Raw genomic sequence first — 14,120 nt, 5'->3', positions numbered from 1 at the left:
ACTCTGTCAAAGCAGATACTCAATAACTACCGAAGGAAAATACTACAAACTCTATCAACATTAGCTGTCTCAAAGAAATGGAAATGAGGAGGTGAACAATTAACTTTCTATGTGTATGTATGTGTGTGTATCTATCTGTATTGTGATTGTTACAAAGAACATGTAACATTATTTTTGAACATGACATTTTTGAAAAATGAACATTATTTTTGTCATTAAAAAGCAGAAAAATTAAAAACAGTAAGAACAATTACATGTTACTACTTAATCTCCATTAGGAAGTTAGTAAATTACTAGTTTAAAAAACAAATCATAAAATAATTGAGCTTTAAAATTCATAAAATCCAAATAATTTAAATTCAGCCCAAAAAATTCAGAGGGCTATCAGATGCTCAGTCTTATCAACCATCATTATTTTTCAGTACTGCTGAGACTGACACCATATAATAAAAAGAGCAAAATCACAAGCAGCCACAGAAAAAGTTTTCAAATGATTTAAGGATTGTTTTTTACATTCTCCTATTTCCCCAAGTATAAATCCAGCTAGATTCTGAAGCCAGCCAATCTCAGTTCAAAGCCTGACTCCATCACTTACATGGATCTCTAAGCCTCACTTAAATCTCTAAGCTTCACTCTCCTCACCTGTAATATATGTATAATAACAGAACTCATGCTGTAGAATGTGGTGACAATTATATGAAGCTCTCCTCTGCCTAACAAAGAGGCAGTGTTCATTAAACAAAAGCTACTATGATGGCTGAACCAAAACATCTTAGCGTTTATGGGAGAAGAGAAATTTCTAAGTGACTAGTACAATGTAAATTCCTTAAAGGCAGGAAACATCATCTTCTGTAGCCTTATTAGCACAGTGTCTCGGATGCAGCAGGCAATCAAATATGTCTTGAAATGACGTGGTCACCACCACATCTCCTGACCACTCTGTGATAGTAATCACATTGCTGGTGTCAGTGAAAAAGTTGGAAACAACCTAAAAGTGCTTTAACAGAGGAAAACATAAATAAACTGTGGTATATTCCTTTACAACTATTAAAATACCCATGTATCAATAAATATCAAATGTGCTGATTGCACAAAATCAAGTTGCAAAAAATATGTATATATAGAATACACACAAACTATGCTAGCATTTATGTAAATGTTTAAGATACAAACAATGCTAAGTATTCTTTATAATAGATATATATACATACACAGTGAAATCAAAAATAAAAACGTAAAATATCCATACCAACTTTAGAAGCATATTTAACTCTGGGGAGAGAGGTGAATGGAAAGTAGAGGGAAGTATGGTCTTTATATCTGTAATGTACTTTTCTTATTTTAAAAGACCTGAAGTCAATAAAATGTTAATTTTTGTCAAATTTGGGTGGTAGACACAAGTATAATATTGGTCTCTCTGTAATATTCTAAACGTTTGAAACTCAAGACTTCTCAAGTAAACTTGTATGTAAAGAAAAATTTTAACACAAGTTTCATAGGACTGTTTCTCATAACATTCCTCAAGATAGAGGTATTGCATAAATCCAAAGCACATCTCAGTAAAAGCAGCATTACAGAAGATCAAAATAATGTAGTCTAACTAAACATCTCTATTCTAGTAGTTAGTCCAAAGGAATGGATTTCTTATTTCTCAATATATTCCCCATAAACTATCTGCCTTTTGAGTTTTGACAGGCATTTATGCAGCAAGGAGTTGAAAGATACATTCTGCAACTACACCTGGAGTGTAGCTGTCAATTTTTGACAAAGGCACACCCTGAAGAGAGAGCCACTCTGTGTCTTCAAGAGGCCACACTTATTACTCATTCTACCACTCACTACTTACTTTAATTACTATCACTATTTGAATAATTGTCTTCTAATTGATGCTTTCATTCACGTTTGCACAAAAAATAAAATCTAAGAGTACCACATTGTATCTGTTCCCTTTAAGTTCACTTTCAATTTTAGTCCACGAGAGTAGACAATTATCTATTTTTGGGGCTTCTGACACAAGCCCTGACTCCTTACTCAAATTTGCTTCTGGACCCAAATGCCTCAAAAGAGAACTTTAAATCACTCCTAAAACTTTAAGGTGACTTGACTTTTTTCTCTACCCAGGATTTTTTTCTCAAACGATCTTCTAATATTCAGAGTATCTCACTGTAGAAAGAATGATGGGCTGAGAATCAGAACACCTGAATTCAAATCTATTTGCACAACCAAACATATGACCTAACTCACATTCCTCTATTGCTCTCAGCTTTCTCATTATAAAATTAAATAACTAAAACAAATTGGTGGAGTTCTAAAAATCAGTATTATAGAGTGCTAAAGTTTGACACATATAAAATTTCTGCCTATTGCTTTTATATATTGGTATTTTACCTATGATTTAATTTGGAAAGAAATGGGCTCAGCTGCTTTTATAAGGTTTCAAAACTACTTCTCAGATAATCATTCAAGTTTCTTCCAGCTATTTAGATTCTGTTTTTCAATTTACTTTTCCATTTTAAAACTTCTTGGCCACTACAATTTTATTCTTAGCCTGAGGACTGAATTATTTACATCTTTCAGACATTTTATTTGCCAATTGTTTAAAATGGCCACACAAGTCAAACCAAAAGGCATCTCTACTATTAGAAATGTTTTATTTTAAAATTTTATCAGGTGGGGAAAGTTGATTTGTGCCAGCTGAAATTAATTTTAACAACTTGGTCAGAATTGGGCCCAACTTCAGAATTGGGCCCAACTTCAAGTTCTACATTTTAGTCACTCACTATGAAACATAGGTTCTGTGGTTACAATTAATAGAAAAAGGAAACAAATCAGTGTGTTAAAGGAAAAAGAAAAGCTAGACTACAACAGGTTTATGCTTCACATAAAATAAAAATGAAGGGTGAAAATAAGGAAACAATGACAAGCATTCATGTAAATATGAGACATCTAAAGGCGTCAGTAAGTTCTATCACTCACTACAATATTGGGTTAATAAAATAGAATTCCTTAACATTTTACAACTTAATTCTTAAGTTAAAATATGTTGTAAACACTTAAATCTTATCAGAAAGTACTCAGACACCTCTATGTACATGATGAAAATAGATTACCTTATCTGGTGTTGATTCAAAAGAATCTTTCTTCTGGTTATCCAATGGCTGATCAGGAGGTGATTTTATCTGATTACCCAAACGACAATTTTCAGGAGGCTTTTTGGGGGTATTATTAATGTCAACTGTAATATCATTAAGTTTAACTTCTTCAGAATTAATTTCTTTCATTTCTTCCTGCTGGCAAGCTTTATTTTTATCATCATGTGGTTTTGACCCTAAAAATGTACTTTGAGTCACTGGATGATGCATTTCTAATGCAGGCAGTGAAAAACTGGGTCGCAATAAGCACAATTTAGGAGAAAATTGAGAGTCTAATTTATTCTGCTGCACAGAGTTAAATTTTGAGAGTTTAATTTTAGTCCAGTTGGAGTTCTTTTTAGTTGAGTTGTTTATTCCATTTAGAATACACTTCACAGGCTTTGTTTTTCTACTGGGGAAGAAACGATTACACTGAACATCCTGACTTGTTTCCTTCTGATGAAGTATTTGTCTTTCAGTATCAGTCTCTTCCAATTTTATTTCTGTAGGCTTCTCCTCCTTTACATTTTCCGTTTGTGAAGATTCCTTTTTTACCTCTACAGTATCTGACTCAATTTCACCAGCAATTTCTTCACAGAGCTGGAGAATGCTCCCTCGTTTGCTCTTTCCTGCTTGCTCCAGCTCATTATCTATACTTTGTTCAGGCACTGATGGCTGTGAACTTTTTTGGGATTTTGCACTAGTATTCACTTGTGTATGAACTGACTTCTTCATCTCATTCTTTTTTGAGACCACTGAAGTAGCCATTTTTGATCTTTTTATCTCAGAAGAAGTTATAGGCACAGATTTTGTTTCCTCTTTTCTAGTATTCTTCTGAAGACACTTTTCAGATCCTTTTATGCACTCAGAACTACAAGTATAAGCTGTCTGATGCTCTACTTTGCGTTTTTTTCCTTTTGGGGAATTTATTACTTCATTAGTTACAGAATTTTCATCCTCTTTAGAATCAGACTTTATTTCCAGTACTTTTCTTTTCACATGTTTCTGATTTGTTTTAACTTTATTAGATTTACTCTGAGTATTGCTACAGTGCTCTTTTTTTGTTGGTGGCAAACTCTGTTTAACTGCTTGAACTTGACCCTGAATGTCTCTACTACGCAGAGACCTTGTTGAAACCTCTGTTAACTGTCGTAGTCTTTGTGATCTCCGGTTAAGCTGTTCATTTGATATAGGGGTTTTGTGCACTGACTTTTTCTGAGATAATTTCTTCTGCTTTGTAGATTCTTGTTGTGAATGTCCCTTTACAGTCACCATATTTTTATTAATAGGCTTACTAGCTTTTTTATCACTGGATGCTGACCTTGTGCTCATGCATGTTCCTAATTCAGGCTGATTGACTTTACTTTCATTGGAAGATTTAACCAGTGATTTTACAGCTTGCTTTGGACCTGATTTTTTTACTAGATTCTTTTGAGAACCTTGAATTTGTGTTTCTAGATTCTTATCTTCACTCTTTTTAATAACACTGGAGGAATTTTCTTTTGATTTCTCCTGAATGGACATCATTCCTGAGTAAGGTCCTCCTTTTCTGAGTAGTTTTTGAGATTTTTGTGTCCTGGTAGTTGTAAATGTTGAATGTCTAGTATTATTACTGAGCAGCAGGTCTTAAAAATCAACTGATACTGATACACATTTTCAACAAAAATATTAGTTTGCTAAGATTTCTGTCATCCTTATGACATGAGAAAAGCTGGCATGAAGGCTGAAAGATATTTGCTTTACTTTGGACGAGGCAACAAAAATTTGAGGAAAATTTAAATCTAATCTGATATTTTCAGAACTTTTTATGAAAAAATTTTAATTCAAGTTTGATCTATTTTTTAAATTTTATTCAATTAATATCAGTTTTCAGGCCTAGCCCTATTACTGGAGGAGTTATTTATCACTGACCTGTCTGTTTTGACAAAGTTTTTGAAAACTTTTTTCTTCTGAAGTCTACAGTTATTGGACTTTGATTCATTGGAAACATGTCTTACAGTTAACACGTTTCTTTCCTCGTTTGTTGAGTCTGTTCGTTTAAAGTTCTTATCTAACCACTTCCGTTTAATAAAATAGTCTATTAATATAGATTTCCTTTTGTGCTGCCATTTCTGGAAAAATAAAAAAATAAAAATTAAATTTTGTACAATTCAAGAAATTTAGCAATGCTGATACTATACAGAAATAACCATGACTTACATAAACTCTAACTTCTCTTTCTGAATTATTTAGTCTGTATACTTAAGGCTAACAGAAAAAAGTATCCCAAGTGCAGTCTTATAAATAATGGAAAACCTGTCTTATGTAAGCATAGAATAGTTGAAAATCAATCTATTCCTTGAGGTTACTTACATTTCCTTTCCCACAAGAAAGAATTGATCTTTCAGCCACCATAACTCATAAAAATTTGACAAAATCATTCCTTATAATTTCCTTTCAACACATTACACAGCACCTAAAAGTAAAATATTTAAAAATGTTTAAAAGGTACAAAGATGTAATCATTCATTTACATCTCATCAAATCTATTAACCAACATGTTAATCTATACTCCATAATTTTATCCTATCCTACCATTAGTCTTCAGAGCTCAGTTTACACATAGCACTTAATTTTAGTATTTCTAACCTGAAGTAAACTATGGTACATGTATCCAATGAAATAAAACATTTCTATTTCATTGATGAAATCGATTTTATGTTTTAAAAAAAGTTTTAAAATACAAAACACAATTCATAATATAGACATATAATGGTTAAGCTCGTAAAATCCTATTTTGAGGAAAAACAGCATACATAAATAACTATATTCATAGAAAAACAGTGACACACAGTAAAAAAGGCAGATTTAAACACACACATTTACCTCTACTCTCATGTAATACCCACCAAAAAAAAAGCAACAGATTAAAACGAAGCAAGACAAAACTATAAACCCAAAGGATGAAGAACAAAAGTGTAGATGATAAAAATTAAACGTACAGAAGCTACAAAGAAGGACAAATAACTAACCTCCAGACTCAAAAAAACCTGATCCTAAACTAGAAATTGAGGAAAGCCAAGTGAGAAGCAGCTCTACGTAAACCACAGAATCCCTCAAGAAGCAGAAATTGGCAGTACCAGGAGATGGGATATGGGGAGGAAAATGGGACTCGCAAAAGGGGAAGGACTGCCACACAGCCATTCCAATTACTACCACCCAGAAGACCACCCCTGCACCACTCCCTAAAGACTGGTATAAATTTTTGGAAGGAGTAAAACAAAAGGTCTTTGGTCTGTGGGCTCAACAGTCACAGCTGAGGGAGGAAGTATCATACTGACAACAGAGGGAGTAAGTAGCAGTACACATACTGACTACTGAAACCCAATCCTTCCACCCCAAACCCTCTTTGCCTACTCAGAGACTCCCAGAGGACAGAAGCCTAGCCTATGCCTTCTAGGAAGGAAACTAAAAGATCATTTTCTAATGAATTTGACAAAACTAGAGAAAAGACCTAAAAAATACTGACAGGGCCCACAGTCATAAATCAGAGACACACACACACTCACTCACTCACACCCTACCAGCAGGAGACTACCCACCATCCAAACACAGTTTCCAATCAGTTTTTAGTGTCTCACTTGTAACCATGAGCAAAACCAGAATCACCACATACAAGAGAACCTTAAAAAAAAACAGGGAGGAAGTATCTTGGAAGAAAAAAACAATGCACAGACAAAAACTAAAAATAAGTTAATTCATTCATGAAACAAATATATAAGAACGTTCACAGTACAAAAGGAACTCCTGAAAATTAAAACTAATATTAAAGAAATTAAAAAGTCAATAGAAGCAATAGAAGATAAAGGTAAGAAACAGCATAAGCTTATCACCATAATATATTCACCGGAAGTAAACCACAGATGGCTGGTGAAATAATAACAGAATAACAAATTAGAACCAAATCAAAATACCATTTTTTACCTATCAGACTGGCAAAAGATCAAGAAGTTTAACAACACAGTCTTAGCAAGGATTTGTGACAGGTTACTCTCATATTACTGCAGGTGATTCAATGTCTATGCAGGACAATTTGTCAATATCAATCAATATTATATTGTAAATGCTAAATATCAAACAATTTCATTTTCAAGACTTTATATTACAGATATACTTGCACAAGTGCACAAAGACACAAGTAAATACAAAATTCATTGGAACACTGGATCAACAAACTGAAAATCCACAACATCCATCATTATAAACTGCTTTATAATTAATGATACACTCATACTATATCATGCAATCATGTCAAAGCAGAGATGAGATTCAACTCAATTCCAGGCAAAATTCCCACAGGCTTTATATACAGAAACTGACAAGCTGATTTTAAAACTTACGTGAAAAAGCAAAAAAAAAAAAAAACCAAAAAAAACCACATACAGTAGTCAAAGCCCTTTAAAAAAAAAATTCGAAATACACTATCCGATTTCAAGACTTACTAAAAAGCTACAGTAATCAAGACAAAGGGACACAGAGATCAATGGAAGAAAATCCAGAAATAGACCCATACATTTACGGTCAGTTGAAAGAAAAGTCTGAAAAAAACAGTGTTGGAACTACTGGATATCGAAGTAGAAAAAAAAAAAAAATCAACACTTACCTCACACAACACACAAAAATAAGTTGAGACTGATCACAGACATAATGTAAAACTATAAAACTCTAAAAGAAAAAAAAAGGCAAAAATCTTTGAGACTCTGAGGTAAACAAAGATTTTTTAGGAAGGAATCCTGTTCATTCCACATAAAAACTTGTCCAAAAATCTTAAAAGCAGCTTTGTGTACAATAACCAAAATCTGAAAACAACCCAAAAGTCCGGTGAATGGATAAACAAAAATGTGGTATGTCAATATAACAGAACACTCCGCAATCAAAGGGAACAAACTACTGGAACCACATGAATGAACTTCACAATCATGATGCTGAATGAAAAAGGCTAGACACAAAGACTATACAGACTATGATTCTACTTTTGGAAATTCTAGAAAAGGCAAACTTATCTACAGTAACAGAAAGCAGATGAGTCACTGCCTGGGGTCAAAAGTGGAGGGAGAGATAGATTTTTGGAGGTAATGGAAATGATCTCTATCTTGATTATGATGGTGGTTCCAAGAGTGTGTAAATCTGTCAAAATCCACCAAATTGTACACTTTAAAAGGGTGCAGTTTATTATACATAAATTATGCTTTAATAAATCTGTCTAAAAAATAGAACTGTAAGTAACTGATATGGACCTACAGCCGAGAAACATTGTTAAGCCAAATAATGCAAGGTGCATAACAGGGTGTACTTCCCTTTGTGTAAAAAGAAAAAAAGGGAGACAGTGGGAGGAAGGAACGATATAGAAACATATGCTTGTTTATGCACACAACAGGTATGGAAGGATACACAAGAAACTAGTAATAGTGAAGACTTCTGGGAAAGAGAACTACGGGACCAACTGTGAGAAGTGTGACAAAAAAACTTACTTTTCGCTAACTACCCCATTTTATTATGTAAACATATAATCTTGTCAAAAAAAGTTACATTTCTCTGAATATATTAAGTATATTTGGCACACTGACCAATTATCTTTGAAGGCACTGAATTGTAACAGTATAGGCCACTTACCTTCCTGAAATGAAAATCACATATAACTTTTTTCTTCAGGTTGATGGATGATGCTTCTAATGAATGATGCTTCTAATAACTTCCTGTGTGTTTGGTTGTTAATCTTAAAAAAATAAAACAAAAAGAAGAATTCTATAGCTAAACAATCTATTAAAAAACATGAGAATACAGAAACAGTATTGTCTATTAACTGTCTATTAAGTGTTAAAACAACTTAGACTAAGCTAGACTAACTGAACAATGGCCTAGTGACGACTTTTCACTTGACATACAAAAATCATGCAACTCAATACGGTCACCATCTCATTTTTTATACCATATAATAGATTTGGTTTTTCTTCAAAAATAACCACTACCTTCTATCCCAAACCCCACCTCCATGTAAGGAGTATATTATTTTCCTTCCCATCAGATGCTTAGCTTGACCATATGTCTTACTTTGGCCTCATGGTGGACAGAGCATACTCTCCTGCCCCCATAGCCTTGCATCTGATGATTTGGCCAATGGGGTGTTAGCAGAAAGTACGCAAACAGAGGTTTGAAATATCTTTGTGCAGTTGGTCTTGCCCTCTTGTTACCTCTGTCAACATCACAAGAAGAGTTTCAGCAGGTAGATGCTGCCCCTTCAGCCTAAGCCCCAGAAGAAACACAAACAGTAAGACTGTGCCAAACCCCAAATGAGGTGCCAAGCCCAACCCAAAGGGAGAATTAAAGCCCACCCACACACCCACAGCTAAGCCTAAGTCACCTAACCCACAGCAGCTCTACAGATATATAAGCAAAAATAACTGCTGTTTTAAACCACTGAGCTATAGGGCAGTTTCTCATTCAGCAATAACTGATTAATACATATTGCAGTTAAATTTCCTGGGAAGCTCCATATTTACCCAAGATTAAGCCTCAGAAGTACAATAACTTGAAAAAACAGAAAATTCATTTAATTTCCTTTATTACTTTAGCGCCAAGAATTTTAATTTTAAAAATGATGAATTACCTTACTTTACTTCTTTTCCTCGCAATTTCTAAATATTTTAACATTTAGCAGTTGGGACCTACCATAATAAAAAGGTTAACTGATACACAAGTCTATAGTACTTGTCACTCACCTGTTCAGGTATGCTAAGGATCACTTCACTTTAGTTTGCCCTACGTGTTAAATCATTATCAACCTAGCATTATACAACTTAATAACATCCCTTTCCATTAAATAAAATCTTGCAATCAAGGACTGAAATGCATTCTCTAACCTGTTAACAAACTGACAAGATCCCTCCACAACCCAGAGCCAACTTATTAATAGAATTCTAATAAAATCAATATTGGGGCCAAAAAACAATAATCAAACTTAACATGGGACTTCCCTGGTGGCGCAGTGGTTAAGAATCCGCTTGCCAATGCAGGAGACACGGGTTCTATCCCTGGTCTAGGAAGATCCCACATGCCGGGGAGCAACTAAGCCCGTGCACCACAACTACTAAGCCTGCGCTCTAGAGCCCACGAGCCACAACTACTGAGCCCACGTGCCACAACTACTGAAGCCCGCGCGCCTAGAGCCTGTGCTCCACGACGAGAAGCCACCGCAGTGAGAAGCCTGCGCACCACAACAAAGAGCAGCAACAAAGAGCAGCCCCCACTCGCCGCAACTAGAGAAAACCTGCGCGTAGCAACGATGACCCAACACAGCCAAAAATAAAAAATAAATAAAACAAAAAAACCCATAAAATGATCACTTCAGAAAACCCACAATAACATTTATATAGAAAGATAATTTACAAAATATATGTTAGAAAGTACCTGAGAATTTAAGAGTACCTCCAATTTCCCAACAGTACATTATAATAAAATATACTCAAATTTTAATCATTAAAATATTTAGATTACATCACCCAATATATTTTTAAGTTTAAAGCGATTTTTTAAAAACCATTTTATAATCCGGAATTCCGTGGCAGTCCAGTAGTTAAGACTCCGCCCTCTCACTGATGAGGGCCCGGGTTCTATCCCTGGATGAGGAACTAAGATCCCACAAGCTACGTTGCGTGGTCAGAAAAAAAAATTTTTTTATAATTGAGATGTAATTTGAGATAGGACTATAAAATTCACCTATTTATAGTGTACAATTTAGTAGGTTTTAGTATATTTAGAGTTGTACAATTGCCAGTGGTTCCATAATATTTTTGCCACCCCAAACCCATTAGCAGTCATTCTCTATTCCTCACCCCCCTTCCAGTCCCTGGCAATTACAAATCCACTTTCTGTCTGCATGGATTTGGCTATTCTGGATGTTTCATATAAATTAAATCATAAATACATGTGGCCTTTTGTGGTTGGCTTCTTTCACTTAACGTAATGTTTTCAAGGTTCAAGCAGGGTTGCAGCATGTTTCAGTAATATCTTGTGCTTTATGGCTAAATACTATTCCGTTGTATAAATATATCACATTTTGTTTGCCTATCCATCAGTTGATGGATTGTTAGATGGGCTGTTTCTACTTTTTGGCTATCATGAATAATGCTATGAATAATCCTAAAGGAGTTTTTATGTGAACATGTTTTCAAGTTTCCTGGGTATATACCTAAGAATATAACCATTGGGCCATATGGAAACTCTATGTTTAACTTCTGAGGGACTGTTTTCCAAATCAGCTGCAACATTTTACATTCCCACCAGCTATGTGTGTGGGTTCCAATTTCTCTACATCCCTGTTAGCATTTATTATTAATTTTTAAAATTTTAGTTATCCTTTTAGGTATAAAGTAGTATCTCATTGCAGTTTTAATTTGTATTTTCCTAATGAGTAATTATGTTGAGCATCTTTTCATTTGCTTATTGGCCATCTGTATTTCTTCTCTGGAGAAATGTCTATTTGAATCCTTTCCTCATTTTAAATAAAAATTTGGTCATTTTTCCTTTTATCATTGAGTTGAAACAGTTTACCTGGACATTAGACTCTCATCAGATGTATGAACCACAAATATTTTTCTCCAATCCTATTGGCTGTCTTTTCACATTATTGATAAGAGTCCTTTGATGTACAAAAGTTTTTAAATTTGATGAAGTCCAATCTATCTTTTTCTTTGGCTGCTTGTGATTTAGGCTGTCATATATAGGAAACTATTACCTAATCCAAGACCATGAAAATTTACATCTATGTTTTCTATGAGTTTTACAGTTCTAGCTTACATTTAGATCGCCGATCCATCTTGAGTTCATTTTTGGTGGGACGTAAGGGTAAAACCTTCATTCGTTTGCATGTAGATGTCCAACTGAACCAGCGCCATTTGTTAAAAAGACCATTCTTTACTAATTGAGTTGCCTTGGCCCTCCTGTTGAAAATCAATTGCCCATAAATATATGGGTTAATTTCTGGACTCTAAGTTCTATTCCACTGATCCATATGATCTTATGCCAGTACCACAGTCTTGATTATAGTAGCTTTGTGGTTTGGGTTTTTTAAATTGAGGTATAATTGACATATTTTACTAGTTTCAGGTGTACAACATAATCATTTTGATATGTGTATGCACTGTGAAATTATCACAATAAGTCTAAATTAATATCTGTCATCTTACCTAGTTACAAAAAATTTTTTTCTTATGATGAAAACTTTTAAGATCTACTCTCTTAGCAACTTTCAAGTATGCAATACAGTATTATTAACTATAATCACCATGCTGTACTTTACATCCTCATGATTTATTTATTTTATAGCTGGAAGTTTGTACCTTTTGGGCTCCCCACCCACACCCATTTCACTGACCCTGGTCTCTGTTCTTTGTATTTATGAGCTTGCTTCTTCTTTTGTTTTGGGGGGTTTTTGTTGTTGTTTCGATTTCACACATAAGTGAGGTCACACAGTACAACATTGTGATTTATAAGAATATATATATATTTGATCAGATGACCAACCTGTATTTCTCATATGTATTTGGTCTTTGTCCATGGTTCCTGGCTCACAGCTCACAAAGCCTTTGGAATTTGTAGAATTAACTGTTGAGAGCAATCAAGATGTCTTTTGTTACGTTAATGCATGGCTTTGGAAAGCACCTAAGGATCAGAGCTAGTTGCCAGTGGAGCCAACCACGTGATTAGAGGGTTGGAACTTTCAAGTCCTATCCCTTAACATCTGGGGAGAAGAGAAGGGCTGGAGGTTGAATCAATCACCAGTGATTTAATCAATCCTGCCTATGTAACAAAGCCGCCATAAAAAAACCAAAAGGATAGGATTCTGGAGAGCTTCTGGACTGTGAACATGTGGAGATTTGGAGAGAGTGGTGTACTCGGAGAGAGCATGGAAGCTCTGAGCCCTTTCCCCCATATCTTGCCCTGTGCATCTCTCCCATCTAGCTGTTCCTCAGTTATATCCTTTTATAACAAATCAGTGATCTTAGTAAAATGTTTCTCTGAGTTTGGTGAGCTGCTCTACCAAATTAACTGAACCAGAGGAGAGGTCGTGGGAACCTCTGATTTACAGCCAGTTGGTCAGAAGTACAGGTAACAAACTGGGCTTGTGACTGGCATTCTGAGTTGGAGGGGGTTGCTGGAACCTCCAGTCTGTAGCTGGTCAGTAAGAACCCCAAGTAACAACTGGGGCTTTTGAAGTGTTGGGGGGAGGAGGGGCAGTCTTGTCGACTGAATCCATAACCTGTGGGATCTGATGCTATCTCTAAGCAGATAGTGTCAGAACTGAATTGAATTACACCCTGCTGGTGTCTTAAGAATTGCTTGGTGTGGCGTGAGAAACACTACACCTACACCTACACACACACACACACACACACACACGCACACACACACGTAAGTGGGTCCAGGGACCTAATTTGTATGGTATTTATCTTACTCTGACTTATTTCACTTAACATAATGCTCTCCAGGTCCAACCATGTTTTCTTAAACAGCAAAACTTCATTCTTTGTATGGCCGAATAATATTCTATTGTGTACACATACCACATCTTTATCCATTCATCCATGGATGAACACTTAGATTGTTGCCATATCTTGGCTATTGCAAATAACAATGCAATGAACATGGGGGTACATGTATCTTTTTGAGGTAGTGTTTTTCATTTTCTTCAGGTAAATACCCAGAAGTGGAACTGCTGGATCATATAGTAGTTCTATTTTTAATTTTTTAAGGAACCTCCATACTGTTTTCCATAGTGGCTCCACCAATTTCCATTTCCACTAACAGTACACAAGGGTTCCCTTTTCTCCACATCCTTGCCAACACTTTTTATTTCTTGCCTTTTTGATATCAGCCATTCTAACACGTATGAGGTGATATCGCATTGTGATTTTGATTTGCATCTCTCTAATGATTAGTGATTCTGAGCAT

The 14,120-nt window shown here is 35.0% G+C and overlaps 1 protein-coding gene across 9 annotated transcripts in view; it reads right to left on the bottom strand.

Moving 5' to 3' along the window:
- The window catches only part of ESCO1 (establishment of sister chromatid cohesion N-acetyltransferase 1), a 66,130-nt gene that overhangs the window by 35,880 nt on the left and 16,130 nt on the right, over positions 1 to 14,120 (bottom strand). For 6 of the 9 annotated variants that reach the window (XR_014252080.1, XR_014252081.1, XM_082418662.1 and 3 more), the window contains 2 exons: positions 8,784 to 8,886; positions 3,111 to 5,242 (listed from right to left, as the gene is read on the bottom strand). Coding sequence is in view for 7 of the 9 variants with exons in the window: in XM_082418662.1 (XP_082274788.1) it covers positions 3,111 to 4,658 (1,548 nt within the window). In the remaining 2 variants the exon portion in view is untranslated. Of the gene's footprint in view, positions 1 to 3,110; positions 5,243 to 5,483; positions 5,587 to 8,783; positions 8,887 to 12,692; positions 12,774 to 14,120 lie in introns of all 9 variants that reach the window. The other 3 variants (XM_082418664.1, XM_082418666.1, XM_082418667.1) reach the window with 2 other exon arrangements.

This window comes from Balaenoptera physalus (assembly GCF_965194825.1).
Source record: "Balaenoptera physalus genome assembly, chromosome: 12".
In the NCBI taxonomy this organism is placed as follows: domain Eukaryota; kingdom Metazoa; phylum Chordata; class Mammalia; order Artiodactyla; family Balaenopteridae; genus Balaenoptera; species Balaenoptera physalus.
The sequence above is the reverse complement of the archived record's forward strand: the minus strand, read 5'-3'. Positions and strand labels throughout refer to the sequence as shown.